This window comes from Tamandua tetradactyla, chromosome 7 (genome assembly GCF_023851605.1).
Source record: "Tamandua tetradactyla isolate mTamTet1 chromosome 7, mTamTet1.pri, whole genome shotgun sequence".
Classification (NCBI taxonomy): domain Eukaryota; kingdom Metazoa; phylum Chordata; class Mammalia; order Pilosa; family Myrmecophagidae; genus Tamandua; species Tamandua tetradactyla.
Genome location: NC_135333.1, coordinates 35,609,175 through 35,628,117, shown reverse-complemented (window position 1 = coordinate 35,628,117; position 18,943 = coordinate 35,609,175). Strand labels below are relative to the sequence as shown.

Here is an 18,943-nt window from a genome sequence, read left to right as displayed (position 1 = left end):
TTGATCATGGAAAGCACATTGATTTCTGCAGGGCTCTTCTATTAGTGACCACTCTTTGATGGGACTGGAGTTTTCAGTAAATTTTTTTAATTGCCCTTTCATTCATTGGATGAGAACAATTTTATGGGTCAAACTGTATAAACTTAACACCGTGGCTTGTATTGGCACGCACTTGGAAGCTAACGCACAGGAGAGATTGGCAGAAACCATCTGAGGGCAGGATTTTTTAAAGTGGCATGAAACAATATTATTACTCTTCTTAATTCTTCATTTCACTGTGCTTCTAGTCAAACAAAACTCTTGCCATAGCAAACAAGTACCCCATTTATGACTGCTACTTCAAGGGCTACTTTAAGAACTGTTTATTACCAGTCAAGAACAAGATAATGCGTTTCCACTAGAACATAGATCCTTTCACTTCTTTCTTCATGAGGCAAGTCTTACTACCAAAAAAAAAAAGTCTGATGAACAAGCAGTTCACAAACCCAACTTGTACACTATGGGTACAACATAGATGCCTGCAGAGGCGAAGCATGCTAGTTATTTGTAAAGTGAGCCCAGTGTAATGTCACTGAGGAACATGCCTACTAAGGTTGACAGCTGCTGGCCTTTCTAGCCATTCACCATCAGGCAGGATGGGATCCCAGGATTACCAGATGATCTAATTTTTCCAGAGTGACAAGGAATTTGGATTTATATGTATAATATCCCAGTTTTTATATACTGAGAACACTGAAGGCCAGATTACATGTCTCTAAATAGATATGGTCCTTGCACCAAACTGTGCAGGTTTAACTGTTCCTGTATTATGGTTTTACTACCAGGGAAAGGGATCTCATCATTTCTTGGTGTTGTCAAGATGGACCAAGAGTTCACCCTTGTCTGTGTTAACTTCTTGTCACGGGTCAGGAGTCAGATGCTCCACAGTACCACTGTGGACCTCAGTGTCTGTTGTATTTTATCACTCTGAAATTTTCCTGGTCTCACCATTGTCATGTGAAACTTTGGGATTTCAAACAAGGAATTACACAAACTCAGAATTGCTTTCTGAGAAAAATTTTGGTTTTACTCACTGGTATTATTATGGCCCACGTTGGTGTGGAGGCAGGGTGCCTTTCAGCCTGCCTGAAAGTGTGGTGTGCTGCCCCCTTTTCTTAATTCAGAGAACCACATTTGAGATAAGCGCTCCACTCCACATCTCAGCTTTGGGGAGTGATATTTAAGGAAGACAATGTAACGAGAGGGTTACTCTGCCAGCCTTTGTCCTAAGTTTTCTCTGTGCATCAAGTTACAGGAAGGTCTGAATTTATGTAGTCTCCCCCAACACTTCAAATTTAAAAAGATATAAGAAAAAGTGATAACAGGTATAAAGTTAGAACATTTTATGTCATAAATAATACCCAACAGTGACATCTGTCAGAGGTTAATGCCAGAAAAGTCTCCACTGAGCAGTTGCCCTCTTCCTGATCAGGAGACTTTTTAATGTCTTCGTATTTCCCCTTCTATCTCAGCTTCCAGGAAGCTCAGCCATGTTATTGCTCAATCTTAGTGAGTTTATTAAACCTGCTTAGTTCATTTGTTTCCTCTTCTCTCCATTCTGATTCCCTGCTCCCATTCCTATTTCACTTAGAAAGTATACATAAATGTGAGACAGTCTTTTTCAGAATAAACTATAGGAAAATTGAATGAAGGGTTGGGATTACTGAATGACAGTAGTTGCCAAGGATATGCTTTTGAATTTTAATTTCATCTAATAAGATTGCATTTTGGGTATTTATTTTTCACAACTGGATATTATATTAACAAATATTAAAAGTATTTCAGACTGAACAGAAGTCCAAGGAAAGATAACTCAGGTTTTACTTTTGGCAGGGAGGCGGGTGTGTAGGAAAAAGGAAAAAGTGTTGGTGTTTGAATTTCCCTGGAGTGAATTGGAACAAAGAAAAAAGTCAGGTCTGCTTTTCCAGGCCCTCGTTGATACAGATGTTACCTGGAGTTCACCCAGTGGCAGAGGCCTTTCCTGCAGAACACTCTGTTCTTTTCCACTGCTGGGATCTTGGTATGCCCTTGACCCTTTCTAAACTCATCTATAAAACGAGTGATTCAGAAGTCCCTGGCTTGACCTGTGAAAATTCACAGCATAAATGAGGTTGCAGGTCTGGCAGCTCTGTTGTCAGTTTAGTGACCTGATCAAGCTGGGCACATAAATGTTCCTCCTGGTTACTATTTAAATTTTCTATTAAATATTAATACACATTTTTCAACTCTTTGACCCTAATCTTGAATTGACTTAGGGTTATGGGAGATATCATTGCTGTTTATCCAAGCTACAAACATTCTCTAGCAGTTAAGGGTTGAGCCCAGTGAATTTTTGTGAGAAAATCAATGCCTTCAAGGTATGAGCTGTTCTGAGCTCCCTGAGAAGTTAGAGGCTCTTGGTCTTAGTCTTAGCCAAGCCAGAAGACTAGAGGCTCTGCAGGTGCAACTGGAGATACCAGGCTCGTCAGAGGTTATCAATAGGGATGGGGTCAGACAGAGCAGCATTCATGGGGGAATCAGCTGAGCACATGTTAAGATCCCCCCATCTAACCGGATTTCCCACACCTCCCTGCCCTTGGAAATCCTTCCATCCTTCCACCATGCCATCTGAAACTCACAATCCATCAGGAGCACACTCTTAATTCTCTGCTTTGAACTCAATAGCCCCTTTCACCTGGTACTTTCTATGTCACCAACCCACGGATCCCTGACAGGTGGAAGCAAACAGTCATTAGTATTTAGCATACTCACTGTGGGCCAGACAGTCTTGAAAAAAAGCCTTCCTCCTCTACTGTGACAAGCCAAGCCAGGATTATATGTTAAACATCCACGACAGAGACTAAGATATCGTATAAAGATGAATTACCATTGACAGTTCTGGTCTTTTAGCAGTACCACAGGAACCCTTTCCTCATTAAAGCAAATCATTTCTAAGGAAGCTACTTCTCAGCAATGGAATCTCAATGATTACTAAATCAGCATTGCATTCTCCTAGACCCACCCATCCCTCCTTTGGAAAAAAAAGAGGTTTCTGTTTAAGATGATTATGCCAACAAGATCTTGTTGCTCGATTCGTTGCTCAGCTCCAGAGGAGTCTATGTTCAAAACCTTCCAAATTAGCTCTAGAAAACCTAGCAAATGACCCAGATACACTCCCATGAGGCCTCAGAAGACTGCTAGACCACTGTTAAACACCAGTTGAAAACAATTACCCTTAGTCCCTTAATTTTTATTTTTTTTTTGAGATATCTTCACATGCCATCATATCTGTCCAAATATGCGGTCAGTGGTTCACAATATCATCACATAGTTGTGTATTCCTCACCATGGTCATTTTTAGAACATTTGCATTATTGCAGAAAAAGAAATAAAAAGACAAAAGAAAAGCCTCGTACATTACATACCCCTCACCCCCTGCCTCCCATTGACCACTATCATTGCAGTCTACCCAATTTTAAAACTTAAAATAGAGTTAGGTTAACCAAGACAGTGTAGTATTGACAGATAACTATTTATATTTGTGTGTGTGTGTGTATACATATATAAATATATATATTCACACATGCACAATACACATATTTATCAGTAGTAGTTCCTTAATTTGACTTGGGAATTATGAGATCCCTTAGTCATCCATATATTTTCGGACAGTTTTTATAATCTGGCTAATCCATCCTCTGGCTTCTTTCTAATCTCATGACAGGAAACCCGTGTGAAAGAACCACCTCCTATCACATGATCCTCAGCACTGACCATCCTGCTGTAAGAACAAGGACCAGAAAGGAGAATATGAGGCTCTGGGCTTTACCAAAAAAAGATGGTCTTTAAGGACACTAGAAGAGATTGTTGGCAAGGAGTAAGGATTACAGAATCATATAGATTTCATTCTTCACCAATATTCATAGGATTTGGCTTCTTGGAAAATTGTAATGATAGGCAAGTCACAGCCTCTCAGCTCAAATTTCTTAATCAGTAAAATGGGTATAATAACTGAACTGCCTGGTTGGATTGTTGGAAGGGATAAATGGATATTTAGGGGAAAACCTAGCACCATGCTTGACACTTATATCAATAGACATTTAAAAATTCGGGAGTGGAGTGGTAAGTGAGAATTCTTGAATTTGAACAAGATTTCTAGTCTTCGTCATCTGACTTTCAAGTCTCCATGTTCTTCATCTGTTGAAGTGAGGATTGGCCTCTTCCACCTGGGACTAATCTAAAACAAGTGAAGAAGAAAATGTCCATATTCATGAACATGATTGATCTAGTGGTAACTTAGTTCTCTTGGGGATAAGAAGCACCTGGGATGTTGTGCATTCATGGGATGTTGTGTATTCAGTCTCTCTTAGGGTGATGGCCACAGTCTGCATTTTAACACACTTCACCATCTGCTCTGAAGGTTCAGTGATCATAAGCTATCACACATCTGGGGGCAGAATTTCCATTCTAGATTCGAGCCAAGTTTTTCCTTCCAGTGCAAGGTCTCCAGGAAGAAAAGGCCCAGGGGTAAGAAGAATTATGTAGGAGGGACCTGAAGTAGGAGGTGAGGGCTTCTCACCCATTATCACCTCATTAAATGACCCTAACCAAAGCCTGGCTGAGAGGGCTGCGAGGGATTCCAGTGGGTCCTCTTTATGCCGTGGCAGTAACTTAAACACACCAAGATATCCTTTCTTTTTTTAATTCTTTTCTGTTGCAATTCTACCCCTGTACATAAGTGCTTTTCTACTGTCTGTCCCTCTTCAGGTTGCCCCTGCCCTTGAAAAACTGCCACTTCCAGGAACAGGGTGGCTTTGTCTGAGATGGTCTTGACCTGTGAATGCTCAGTTCAGTTTTCGAAGATAAGCAGATTGAGAATTGGTAAGGCAGAAGTAGATCTGGGCAAGAAAGGATCATTTAAATATGAACGCAAGTAGAAAGAAATGGTAGCAAAAAATAAGGGAAAAGAACCCCAAGGCCGAATGTTTGGAAAGATTAAATTCTAGTACAGTCTTCACAGACTTGAAATCTTACTAAAGAAAGTCTGTTGTGGTAACAAGTTTATGTCATTTCTACTACTGAAATAACAAATAGTTAAATAGGGGTGCCTCATGAATGAATGGCTTCCAGTAATTAGTTTTCCAGAAGCATATGACACAACTCATGGGTAGGATAGGTTATAGAGAGAAGGAGGATTATACCAACAGTCATTTTGCTGGTAGGTAATTTCTTTTAAAAGGTGCCTTTACCTTCAGAAATGTAACCATTTCTCTTTATAAGCCAATCCTACTGTTACAGCAAAGGGTAGAATAAAAATAAACTTGTATGTGGTCTTATGCAACTTAAATGTTTTAAGATCTGGCTATAAACATTTTTCTCTCTTTATACTTAGAAAAAAAGCTGTCCTCTTTCTTGGTCATGGGGCTGCTACAGGGCTCCTACTCCTGCAGGGTTCAGCATTTTCCCTGGTTCCCAGCTGCTATTCAGAGTAAGGATGCTAGGTGTGGCCTTAAAATTCATCCCAGACTCTGGATCTCTGAAACCCTGCATTCTACCTACTTAATGGATACAAGTCTCATTATTCCAAACATGTAAAACTTCCCCAGACAAAATATATGATGTTTTTCAACAAAATTCCACAGCTCTCTTCTCAGACTATAAAAGTAACCCTCTGAGTAGAATTATTTTAATGGAGTATGTATACCAGTGGGGTGGTGGGTAAGGCAACATGCAGACTGTGTTTCAGAAAAAAAAAAGAAAGCAAGGTGTTGTTAGCCCAAAGAAACATCATTAATAAAACTTGTGTTGACTTCTTGATAAGTAGAATTATGAAGAATATATATTTATGTATTATAACAAACAATATGTGTTTGTGCAAGAAAAAAAAACCAAGCCTTGTTGAGTAACACTTTAGTATTCTAGAAGGGGAGTTGAAGGCTGTTTAAATTGTGATGAGTAAATGCATTTCATTTGGGAAATTGCTTTACATTGCTTTATTTTGCCCCCCTATGATTACTGAACCTAAAGGCTGCAAACCCAGGAAAATTATAGGTGGGCATAGAATTATAGAACATTTAAAACTACAGAGAGTGGCCAGCATCTGTGCCTCCCACATTCGTGATTGAAGTTCATTCCATGTATGATAATTATAAACTGATTTCCCTTTGGGAGCACCTTGGTAGAAATAATTACTAGTACCTGCCATATTCTCACATGTTCATAGAACTTTATCATCGTAAAGTGCCCATATTAAAACATATAATTGAGGGTTAAGAATAAGGGTGGCTAAACACTGCCTGACCTGTAAAAAATGATCTAATATAGACGAAGATAAATGTTCAAAATAAGTACAAATGTAAGTGACAGCATTGCTAAGTTTAGTTTAATCACTAGCAGTATATTATTTTAAAAGTTGGCATCTTGTGATTATATGGGCTGGCCCCTGTGTCCTCAAATTCCAGGGACATAGCAGAGGAGCCATCCACTCCTTGTGGGAGTAGAAGGTAGCAGGAAAGGATTGGGTGTTGCTGCTACTTATTTTTTCTTCTGTTTTTTATTCAGGTGGTCTTAGAAATGTTTTAAATATCATTTTAAAAACATCTTTTCTTCATTGTTAAGCTTATTCAGGGTTGGGTTTTTTTGTTGTTGTTTGGGGCTTTTTCCTCCTTCCCCCTAATTGATTTTCTTATACAAGATAAAACCTTACCCCCCCCCCCCTTTTTTCCCAGCTGGATATTATACATACCCATTGTACTGTTGTAAAAATCAAGACTTGAAGAGATCAAGTCATAGACTCACGTACCTAATGAGTGGCAGAGATTGAAAAGAGATTCTGCTGCTGTTCCACCCCCACAGCAGTTTTGATGGACAGCTCAGCTCAAGCAAAGCATTCCTAGAACCTCCTCCACCCCGGTTTCTTTCCGTTTTTATTATTTCATGTTTTTTCTGTTTTTAGACTGCCTGTATTTTTGAGATCAGAACCAACAAAAAAATATTCCACTGAATATAATGAAGGCAGTACAGTAGATGTCAACTAACTGAAACACTTATTTATCTGGATTTTTTTGTTTCTGCTCCCCACTGTAGGAGAAATAAGGAAATGATACGGGGTGGGGTGAGGGAGCTTGCCAGTAGACATTTATTTCAAAAAGCATGTTCTAGATTGTATCCTGGAATCACTGATAAAAGTTCAGTCTCTACCTAGAGTCTTAAAAGGGCTTACTCTTGATATAGAATCATTACTCTGAACCAACAGGGAATAATCAGTTTAATTAAAAATTCTGAACTTATTTATTAGGGCAGGAAGGTAGACTTATGTGTTCCAGAAAGGGTTTCCAGCTCTACCTTTAGCTACCAAGAAATGCCATTTAAAATTAAACTCATTCTTGATGGTTTCGAGATTTTACTTTAAATCCAAAAGCATTGTATTCTGTAAATGGGATGTTTCTAAGAGTAAGTACCATCTAAAATGGTACCACATGTGTCCTCATCGCCTCTGACTTTTCTTGCGCTGATACCTGGAGGATCTCTCCCCTTCCTCACTGTGTACTACTGACACTGCCAGACACTGGGCTCTCCGTGACCGGTGGGTGGTCATCAAGTCCTGTCTGTTTTCTCTCCAAAGTATTTCTAAATTCAGCCTCTTTTGTGCATTTCCACTGCCACTTCTCTCCCCAATCCCTTCCCCATCATCCCTCGCCCAGCATCAGCCACTGTTATGGTCCTCCCATATCAGCTCCCTGCCCTCTCCCACTCCCCCCACCTAGATCATGCTCCACTGTATCAGTCCCCATACCCTGAAAATCCTTTCCCTTTGCCCTGGATGTCATCCCTTACCCCTTTGTGTGGATAATTCAAACAACACTTCCTCAAGAAGTTTACCTGACCTCCTTAACTAGGTCAAGGCCACTCACTCTTGGCTCCTAAAGCACCTTATAGCACTTCTCGAGGTTTTGGTTTTGCTTTTCCCCCCAGACCATTCTATAAGCTCCTTGGGGACAGATACCAAGTGAACTTTTGCTTCCTTTTTCAGCACCTTTTCCTGGCACATATGCATACAGTGAAAGTTTGTTGAATGAATAAGAAGGGAAGATTATATTTTCTGAAGTTGATACCATAAAGATATCAATGAAAAGAGACACCTTGTTCACACAGTCTCCAGTAGCTTTTAGAGAAACCAGCTAGAGAAACAATAAGGAATGGAAAAGCTGAACTGATAAAGACCAAACTGAACAAGTTCTTATAATTTCCCTCCAACCCATGTTTCTAGTTTCTGACTTTTGGGGTTTTGTGCAGTACAGTTAGAAGTGACATATTAATAAGGCAAATTAAAGTACCAAAGAGAAAAAGGGAAAAAGAAGTCCCAAAGAACAACTCAATTGGAAGTCAAAATCCTTTTCTTCATCTTCAGTCCAGGAAATGCCAGTTCATGATTGTGTAAAGAAGCGCTAGCCTGGCTTTTTACAAACTATTAGCCAGTAGTTAATTTCACTTTGGGTAGAGGTACGATAGATTTTCCTAGTAAGTTTTCATTATTTATTAAATGATGGAATTAATAAATTCATTGCATAAAGCCATATGTGCTTTGAATGTATTCTTCAAGGTGTGGCTAATTTTGGCCTCCAGTATTTGGCAGATGAAGTGGAGAAAGATAAGGAAGGACATTGTTAATGAAGAAAGAAAGCCCTACAATCTCAACTTTTTAACCTGATTCAAAGCATTATAACTTCATTGTAAACTGCAGGCAAAACTGGTCCCATCTGCTGGTACAAAGACAATAGGAAGGGAATTAAGGGAACCAGCTAGCTCTCTTCCGAGGCCAGGGATATAGCTGTAAAATGCTGCCAGAGCAACTGCTTCACTCAGTTTCAGCCTTGTTGGTGCTGTCTTCATTTTGCTCCACTTCTGGGACCAGTTCCCATCCCACTTAGCCACAGAGACATTTCTTGTAAGTTTATTATTTGATTGAGAGCTTTCCCAAAGACGCTAGTACCTTTCAGGGTTAAAAACAGAACTACTCTTTGATTAGGGGTTTTATGGGAGGGGAGTAGGAATCTAAATGGACAGTTTTAGTCCAGTTTATATATCCAAAGGGTGATAATCAGATTAAAGAAAGTTTTGTGTGTGTGCCTGTGTGTGTGTGTGTGTCTGTGTTCTCTTGGTTTTGATGGGAAGCTGATGACTGTCCCAGGAGGCAGAGAAGATGAGCTATTAGGCTCTTGGTGTGTTGTGAGGAGCAGTACCATCTGCCGGGCCTCAGGCATACACAGCAGCGGGATCCAGAAGTAGCCAGCGCAGATTATTTTATATTGCTCTAACATGAGCAAGTGGTTATTCTAACATAACAAGGTGAAGATGGGTTGGGAGAACTGTAGGTAGGTAGAGCAAGTGTCAGGGACCTTGGCAATAGGCAGCATCGAGTCATATGGGTATGAGCATGCCTGGTACTCAGGAGAATAATGTCTGCCCAGGACATTCAGCAAGCTGCAGGACACTCTGCCAAAATACCTTTTTGGGAAGTTTTTAATGCTTTTCATCTCCTCCGAGAGTTTAATTTGTATGTGATTGTGTTTGGTTTTATGTAATATCTTTCTTCCCAGGAGTGTAAAAAAAAAAAAGCCCCACAAAACTTCACAGTATATCTGCCATGTTGGTCTCAAAGACAGAAGACAGGAGAGGGGAAATATGGGAAAGTAATAGTGAGCAGTAAAGAGGTGACCATCCACACTCTGAAAGGGTAGATCCTATTGCAAGATACACACAGCAACTAAAATTACAAAGAGACCATGTGGCAACAGACCTTCAGGTCCACCCAGTGTCTGCTTATTTCAGGCAGTATCCTAAAGGGAAAAAAACTAGTTCCACAAAATAATTTTTAACTTTGTTTTAATAGACTCTACTTGTTTTAATAGGCTTCTATGTATTCTGTCTGCTTTTGATAATGATAACTGTCAAGAATATGGCACATTATAGACCATGACAGGTTTAGTATTATTTTATAAGACCTAGGAACTATACAGTTCTAATTTGTAAAACATGTTCACACAACTTTATGAGGAAAGCAAAGCAAATACATTATTTTCACACCTTATTGATGGTAAATTTGATGTGATGACATTTTTTTTTTGCATGATCATCATTTCTTAGTACATTTGCATCGGTTTAGAAGAACTAGCAACACAACAGAAAAAGATATAGAATGTTAATATAGAGAAAAAAATTAAAAGTAGTAATAATAGTAAAAATAAAAAAAAACCTATAGCTCAGATGCAGCTTCATTCAGTGTTTTAACATGATTACTTTACAATTAGGTATTATTGTGCTATCCATTTTTGAGTTTTTGTATCTAGTCCTGTTGCAGTCTGTATCCCTTCAGCTCCAATTACCCGTTATCTTACCCTGTTTCTAACTCCTGCTGGACTCTGTTACCAATGACATATTCCAAGTTTATTCTCGAATGTCGGTTCACATCAGTGGGACCATACAGTATTTGTCCTTTAGTTTTTGGCTAGACTCACTCAGCATAATGTTCTCTAGGTCCATCCATGTTATTACATGCTTCATAAGTTTATCCTGTCTTAAAGCTGCATAATATTCCATCGTATGTATATACCACAGTTTGTTTAGCCACTCGTCTGTTGATGGACATTTTGGCTGTTCCATCTCTTTGCAATTGTAAATAACGCTGCTATAAACATTGGTGTGCAAATGTCCGTTTGTGTCTTTGCCCTTAAGTCCTTTGAGTAGATACACAGCAATGGTATTGCTGGGTCGTATGGCAATTCTATATGCAGTTTTTTGAGGAACCGCCACACTGCCTTCCACAGTGGTTGCACCATTTGACATTCCCACCAACAGTGGATAAGTGTGCCTCTTTCTCCGCATCCTCTCCAGCACTTGTCATTTTCTGTTTTGTTGATAATGGCCATTCTGGTGGGTGTGAGATGATATCTCATTGTGGTTTTGATTTGCATTTCTCTAATGGCCAGGGACATTGAGCATCTCTTCATGTGCCTTTTGGCCATTTGTATTTCCTCTTCTGATAGGTGTCTGTTCAAGTCTTTTTCCCATTTTGTAATTGGGTTGGCTGTCTTTTTGCTGTTGTTGAGTTGAACAATCTCTTTATAAATTCTGGATACTAGACCTTTATCTGATATGTCATTTCCAAATATTGTCTCCCATTGTGTAGGCTGTCTTTCTACTTTCTTGATGAAGTTCTTTGATGCACAAAAGTGTTTCATTTTGAGGAGCTCCCATTTATTTATTTCCTTCTTCAGTGCTCTTGCTTTAGGTTTAAGGTCCATAAAACCGCCTCCAATTGTAAGCGTCATAAGATATCTCCCAACATTTTCCTCTGTTTTATGGTCTTAGACCTAATGTTTAGATCTTTGATCCATTTTGAGTTAACTTTTGTATAGGGTGTGAGATATGGGTCTTCTTTCATTCTTTTGCATATGGATATCCAGTTCTCTAGGCACCATTTATTGAAGAGACTGTTCTGTCCCAGGTGAGTTGGCTTGACTGCCTTATCAAAGATCAAATGTCCATAGATGAGAGGGTCTATATCTGAGCACTCTATTCGATTCCATTGGTCGATATATCTATCTTTATGCCAATACCATGCTGTTTTGACCACTGTGGCTTCATAATATGCCTTAAAGTCAGGCAACGCGAGACCTCCAGCTTCATTTTTTTTCCTCAAGATGTTTTTACCAATTCGGTGCACCCTGCCCTTCCAGATAAATTTGCTTTTTGGTTTTTCTATTTCTGAAAAATAAGTTGTTGGGATTTTGATTGGTATTGCATTGAATCTGTAAATCAATTTAGGTAGGATTGACATCTTCACTATATTTAGTCTTCCAATCCATGAACACGGTATGCCCTTCCATCTATTTAGGTCTTCTGTGATTTCTTTTAGCAGTTCTTTGTAGTTTTCTTTGTATAGGTTTTTTGTCTCTTTAGTTAAATTTATTCCTAGGTATTTTATTCTTTAGTTGCAGTTGTAAATGGGATTCATTTCTTGATTACCCCCTCAGCTTGTTCATTACTAGTGTATAGAAATGCTACAGATTTTTGAATGTTGATCTGTAACCTGCTACTTTGCTGTACTCATTTATTAGCTGTAGTAGTTTTGTTGTGGATTTTTCCGGGTTTTCGACATATAGTATCATATCATCTGCAAACAGTGATAGTTTTACTTCTTCCTTTCCAATTTTGATGCCTTGTATTTCTTTTTCTTGTCTAATTGCTCTGGCTAGAACCTCCAACACAATGTTGAATAATAGTGGTGATAGTGGACATCCTTGTCTTGTTCCTGATCTTAGGGGGAAAGTTTTCAATTTTTCCCCATTGAGGATTATATTAACTGTGGGTTTTTCATATATTCCCTCTATCATTTTAAGGGAGTTCCCTTGTATTCCTATCTTTTGAAGTGTTTTCAACAGGAAAGGATGTTGAATCTTGTCAAATGCCTTCTCTGCATCAATTGAGATGATCATGTGATTTTTCTGCTTTGATTTGTTGACATGGTGTATTACATTAATTGATTTTCTTATGTTGAACCATCCTTGCATACCTGGGATGAATCCTACTTGGTCATGATGTGTAATTCTTTTAATGTGTTGTTGGATACGATTTGCTAGAATTTTATTGAGGATTTTTGCATCTATATTCATTAGAGAGATTGGTCTGTAGTTTTCTTTTTTTTGTAATATCTTTGCCTGGTTTTGGTATGAGGGTGATGTTGGCTTCATAGAATGAATTAGGTAGTTTTCCCTCCACTTCGATTTTTTTTTTTTTTTTTTTTTTTTTTTTTTTTTTTTTAAAGAGAGAGGGAGGAAGGGAAGGAAAGACAGAGAGAAGGAAGGAAGGATAGAAGGAAGGAAAGGAAACATCTTTAAACATTTTCTTGTTTTATTGTATTTTGTTTTGTTTGTTTGTTTTTTACATGGGCTGGGGCCGGGAATCGAACCGAGGTCCTCCGGCATGGCAGGCAAGCACTTTGCCCGCTGAGCCACCGCGGCCCGCCCTCCACTTCGATTTTTTTGAAGAGTTTGAGGAGAGTTGGTACTAATTCTTTCTGGAATGTTTAATAGAATTCACATGTGAAGCCGTCTGGTCCTGGGCTTTTCTTTTTAGGAAGCTTTTGAATGACTAATTCAATTTCTTTACTTGTGATTGGTTTGTTGAGGTCATCTATTTCTTCTTGAGTCAAAGTTGGTTGTTCATGTCTTTCCAGGAACCCATCCATTTCATCTAAATTGTTGTATTTATTAGCATAAAATTGTTCATAGTATCCTGTTATTACCTCCTTTATTTCTGTGAGGTCAGTAGTTATGTCTCCTCTTCCATTTCTGATCTTATTTATTTGCATCCTCTCTCTTCTTCTTTTTGCCAATCTTGCTAAGGGCCCATCAATCTTATTGATATTCTCATAGAACCAACTTCTGGTCTTATTGATTTTCTCTATTGTTTTCATGTTTTCAATTTCATTTATTTCTGCTCTAACCTTTGTTATTTCTTTCCTTTTGCTTGCTTTGGGATTAGTTTGCTGTTCTTTCTCCAGTTCTTCCAAGTGGACAGTTAATTCCTGCATTTTTGCCTTTTCTTCTTTTCTGATATAGGCATTTAGGGCAATAAATTTCCCTCTTAGCACTGCCTTTGCTGCGTCCCATAAGTTTTGATATGTTGTGTTTTCATTTTCATTCGCCTCGAGGTTTTTACTAATTTCTCTTGCAATTTCTTCTTTGACCCACTCGTTGTTTAAGAGTGTGTTGTTGAGCCTCCACATATTTGTGAATTTTCTGGCACTCCGCCTATTATTGATTTCCAACTTCATTCCTTTATGATCCGAGAAAGTGTTGTGTGTGATTTCAATCTTTTTAAATTTGTTAAGACTTGCTTTGTGACCCAGCATATGGTCTATCTTTGAGAATGATCCATGAGCACTTGAGAAAAAGGTGTATCCTGCTGTTGTGGAATGTAATGTCCTATAAATGTCTGTTAAGTCTAGCTCATTTATAGTAATATTCAGATTCTCTATTTCTTTATTGATCCTCTGTCTAGATGTTCTGTCCATTGATGAGAGTGGTGAATTGAAGTCTCCAACTATTATGGTATATGTGTCTCTTTCCCTTTTCAGTGATTGCAGTGTATTCCTCACGTATTTTGGGGCGTTCTGGTTCGGTGCGTAAATATTTATGATTGTTATGTCTTCTTGTTTAATTGTTCCTTTTATTAGTATATAGTGTCCTTCTTTGTGTCTTTTAACTGTTTTACATTTGAATTCTAATATGTTGGATATTAGTATAGCCACTCCTGCTCTTTTATGGTTGTTATTTGCATGAAATATCTTTTTCCAGCCTTTCGCTTTCAACCTATGTTTATCTTTGGGTCTAAGATGTGTTTCCTGTAGACAGCATATAGAAGGATCCTGTTTTTTAATCCATTCTGCCAATCTATGTCTTTTGATTGGGGAATTCAGTCCATTAACATTTAGTGTTATTACTGTTTGGATAATATTTTCCTCTACCATTTTGCCCTTTGTATTATATATATCATATCTGATTTTCCTTGTTTCTGCACTCTTCTCCATATCTCTCTCTTCTGTCTTTTCGTTTCTGACTCTAGTGCTCCCTTTAATATTTCTTGCAGAGCTGGTCTCTTGGTCACAAATTCTCTCAGTGACTTTTTGTCTGAGAATGTTTTAATTTCTCCCTCATTTTTGAAGGACAATTTTGCTGGATATAGGAGTCTTGGTTGGCAGTTTTTCTCTTTTAGTAATTTAAATATACCATCCCACTGTCTTCTAGCTTCCATGGTTTCTGCTGAGAAATCTACACATAGTCTTATTGGGTTTCCCTTGTATGTGATGGACTGTTTTTCTCTTGCTGCTTTCAAGATCCTCTCTTTCTCTTTGACCTCTGACATTCTAACTAGTAAGTGTCTTGGTGAACGCCTATTTGGGTCTAATCTCTTTGGGGTGCGCTGCACTTCTTGGATCTGTAATTTTAGGTCTTTCATAAGAGTTGGGAAATTTTCAGTGATAATTTCTTCCATTAGTTTTTCTCCTCCTTTTCCCTTCTCTTCTCCTTCTGGGACACCCACAACACGTATATTTGTGCGGTTCATATTGTCCTTGAGTTCCCTGATACCCTGTTCAAATTTTTCCATTCTTTTCCCGATAGTTTCTGTTTCTTTTTGGAATTCAGATGTTCCATCCTCCAAATCACTAATTCTATCTTCTGTCTCTTTAAATCTATCATTGTAGGTATCCATTGTTTTTTCCATCTTTTCTACTTCATCCTTCACTTCCATAAATTCTGTGATTTTTTTTTTCAGTTTTTCTGTTTCTTCTTTTTGTTCAGCCCGTTTCTTCTTCATGTCCTCCCTCAATTTATCAATTTTGTTTTTGAAAAGGTTTTCCATTTCTGTTCGTGTATTCAGAATTAGTTGTCTCAGCTCCTGTATCTCATTTGAACTATTGGTTTGTTCCTTTGACTGGGCCATATTTTCAATTTTCTGAGCGTGATCCGTTATCTTCTGCTGGCGTCTGGGCATTTAGTCAGGTTTCCCTGGGTGTTGGACCCAACAGGTTGAAAGATTTTTCTGTGAAATCTCTGGGTTCCGTTGTTCTTGTCCTGCCCAGTAGGTGGCGCTCGTGGCACACGTTTTTCTGCGGGTCCCACCAGTAAAAGGTGCTGTGGGTCCTTTAACTTTGGAAAACTCTCACCGTGGGGGAGGTTCGCCAACCGAAGCGGCTTGGAAGAGTGCCAGCCGGCCCGCGGGTCCAAATGCAGGGAGGGTCGCCGACCACCGCAACCCTGGAGAGCACCCGTCCGAATTTCCTAGTCGGCCCAGGGCGCCAAGCGTGGCGGGAGGGCGCCAGCCGCCGCGGCCCGGGAGAGTGCACCATTCCCAGCCGGACTGGGGAGTCACGTGTTTGGAAGGGACCCCCGCCTCCGTCACCGTTCTCCGCAGCCTGGGGATTTCCAATCCAATTCTCTCAGTTGGTCCGGGGGGCCGCGCTGGTGGGGGCGCCAGCCGCCACGGCTTGAGGGGACCGCCTGCCCAATTCTGCCAGCTGGCCCGGGAAGGAGGAAGGGAGGGACTCCGGCCGCTTGCCGCCCCGCCCGGGGAAGCCCGCGCCCCTCGGCAATCTCACCGGAGCGGGTTGTCTCAGCCAGTCAGCCGTTCCAGGATGGGGTACGCTGTCTTTTTTATCTCTGTCTTGGCTCCGGGAGCTGTTCTGTATCGTTTCTACTCCCCTAGTAGCTGTTCTGGAGGATGAACTAAGATCTGCGCATCTTACTAAGCCGCCATCTTCTCCGGAAGTCCGTGATGACATTTTTTATTTCCACACATGAATGGACCATCCACACCCTCTGGTTCTTTTTCCACTTGCACTGTGTTTCTTCACACCTGGGTAATAATCACATTAGACCAACTACTTCTATTCTAAAAAGCCAGTCAAATCTGGATCTCGTGTGTTAATTTACACACAAATAGCCATTAGATAGCAAATGCCACCAACGTCATTTAAGACATAAATTTAACAGATTCAGTTTTTGAAATTGGTGCTTTTTCTGTATCAGCTGTTGAGCATAAGTACAACTTTTAAATGCATGAAACATGTGTCTAGTGGCATTGATTAAATGGACCCTAGACATAAGAATAACTGAGCACGTCTCTAGCCTTCTTACATTTGGCTTTGAAGCCCTTGGTGGTGCCCTGGGCTGTGGCGCACATTCCAAAGGTAGGCTCTGGAGTCCTTTTCCAGAGTCTTTGTGAGAACAGCAAGCAGCAAAACACTTCAGCCACTCTCATGAGCTTTCATGAGGAAGAATAAGGAGATTGTCCAATTCTAAGGAAGCAAAGACCCAAAACACACAGAGTTTTATATGTAAGACTTTAGCTAACACTTTGAAGTGCTCTTGAAAGAAACTAGATGGGGTGCAGAGTTGCATCAAAGAAATTTGTTCCCAGGACCTTTAAGAATAGCTCTTTGAATGTAGACCACATTGCTTCAGTGTAGCTCAAGTAGGTAGCTCAGGTGGCAGAGGCTTCTGTCCTAGATATAGGAGGCATAATTAAAAGAAAAAAACGTTTGAGATGGCCAAAAATTAACACACCTTATTCCACATTCTCACATCAGCTTTTAAAACTGTACTGAAGAACAATTTCCTTTGTTTTCTCCAAGCTTTCACATTTATCAGATGTTGCATTCATTCCATCAACTCCCATTTTACAGGCTCTTTGGTGTACTGAACTTAGGGATACAAGAATGAATCTCACATTAAGGAGGTAGACAAATATGAATATGAACCTACTGTAAACATGAGCGAAAGTGTGGGAAATGCTGGATAAAAGCTGTCCCCAGTGCAGTAGCGCCCAAGTGTATGGTCTGAGTGTAAGATTCCAACAGAACCTGTCATTTGTCATTGCACTGATCACGCACTGACCCAGTGCTCCAGCACTCTGTGGCTCCTCTGGGTTGGACACTCAACAGAGTAATTAATTATTCAGGTCGCTGTTACACTCATAGGAAAGAGCCTTTCTGTGAATGAAGAGGCATGCAAAATTTACTCAGGCCTTCGTTCTGCTCTGAGGTGATTTGGCCACTGCCATTTGCCATCTCAAGTCAGCCAGCCCTTCCTCTTAGACAGTGACCAGGACTGGTGTAAAAGTCACGTGAATGTTTGGTCATTTCCTGTGGTTTAAACATGTCCAAAGAACTTACAATAAACTTTATCATTTATTTTCAGGGTTTACTTTATTGAGAAATACAGGCTGGTTCTTGTCAGTTTAAAAGTAGCATTTATCCCCTTCCATAATAAATGAAAAATTCACTATTAAGAGATTATTTCATCATGAGAGGATTGGGTTGTTGCTTATTTGATAAATGTGTCCTGATTTAGAAAGCAACTTTAGTCACTACTGTGTGTCATTTTGTGTGGGGAGCTGCATTGCATGGACTTTCCTGGGACCATAGATTGTTAAACTTCTAACAGCAGAATCATGAGAAATAAAGGACATTTGGCTATGCAGACAGTGGCTTTTTTATTTTCAGTGGGTAAAGAATAAAAATCTAGCTGGAAATGGTAGTAACCTGAGTTTTGATTTAGGGGTTAGTTAGGTGAGGGGAAGAGAGATGAAAGATAAAATGGAGATAAGTTTTTATATTCTGTCTTTGGCACCTGGCCCATAGGAAATACTTTTCAGATGTTGGCTAGTTGAGTCAATGTAGGGGACTAGAAGGCAGCATTGTGTGGTATAAAGTATTTTGAACTTCAGAATAAAAAGCATTGACATTAGAGTTCTCTTACTTTCTAGCTATGTGATCTTTGTAAGGTAACTTTGCTTCTAGCCCCTGTTCCTTTAGCTAGAAGACAGAGAATTGAGGACAGCCAGAGTCCCTTCTGGTTTTAGTGTTCAGTGATAGTGTGTTGCCAGTTTCCCTAATGAAAAGCAAATAAAATTAACTTGTTACACTGAATAATGTAAAAAGGAAATGTCCACTTCTCTCAATATGAGATTCTATGGAGAATCCCATGAGTTAGTTTCTACAGCTTTTGTAGCAAATTACCACTAGTGGCTTAAAACACAAATTTATTACCTTACAATTCTATAGGTTATAAGTCTGACACAAGTCTTACTGGATTGAAATCAAGGTGTTGGCAAGACTGTTTCTTTCTGGAGGCTCTAAGGAAAAATCCACGTTCTTGCCTTTTCCATCTTTTGGAAACTGTCCATATTCTTTGGCCCATGGCTCCTTCCTCCAGCTTCAAAGCCATCAGTGTTGCATCTTTCTGACCCTGCTTCCCCATCACATCTCCCTCTGACCACTCCAGGAGAAGCTGATTGCTTTTATGGACCCATGAAATTAGATTAGGTCCATCTAGATAATCCAAAATAAGGTCCCATCTCA

The 18,943-nt window shown here is 39.6% G+C and overlaps 1 protein-coding gene and 1 long non-coding RNA gene across 7 annotated transcripts in view; one reads left to right on the top strand and one right to left on the bottom strand.

Annotated features, from left to right (window-relative positions):
- Positions 1 to 18,943, top strand: part of TCF20 (transcription factor 20) — a 152,476-nt gene that overhangs the window by 105,091 nt on the left and 28,442 nt on the right. For 2 of the 6 annotated variants that reach the window (XM_077169055.1, XM_077169056.1), the window contains exons 3-4: positions 1,873 to 2,059; positions 3,743 to 10,668. The exons of 3 other annotated variants lie outside the window; for them this stretch is intronic. In XM_077169055.1, the coding sequence (XP_077025170.1) occupies positions 1,873 to 2,059; positions 3,743 to 3,867 (312 nt within the window). In that variant the 3' untranslated portion in view covers positions 3,868 to 10,668. Of the gene's footprint in view, positions 1 to 1,872; positions 2,060 to 3,742; positions 10,669 to 18,943 lie in introns of those variants that run through there. One more of the 6 variants, XM_077169061.1, reaches the window with a different exon arrangement.
- LOC143691076 (uncharacterized) overlaps positions 16,703 to 18,943 on the bottom strand; it is a 29,569-nt gene continuing 27,328 nt past the window's right edge. The window contains exon 3 of the long non-coding RNA XR_013179338.1: positions 16,703 to 17,086. This is a non-coding gene — a long non-coding RNA (uncharacterized LOC143691076). The remainder of the gene's footprint in view (positions 17,087 to 18,943) is intronic.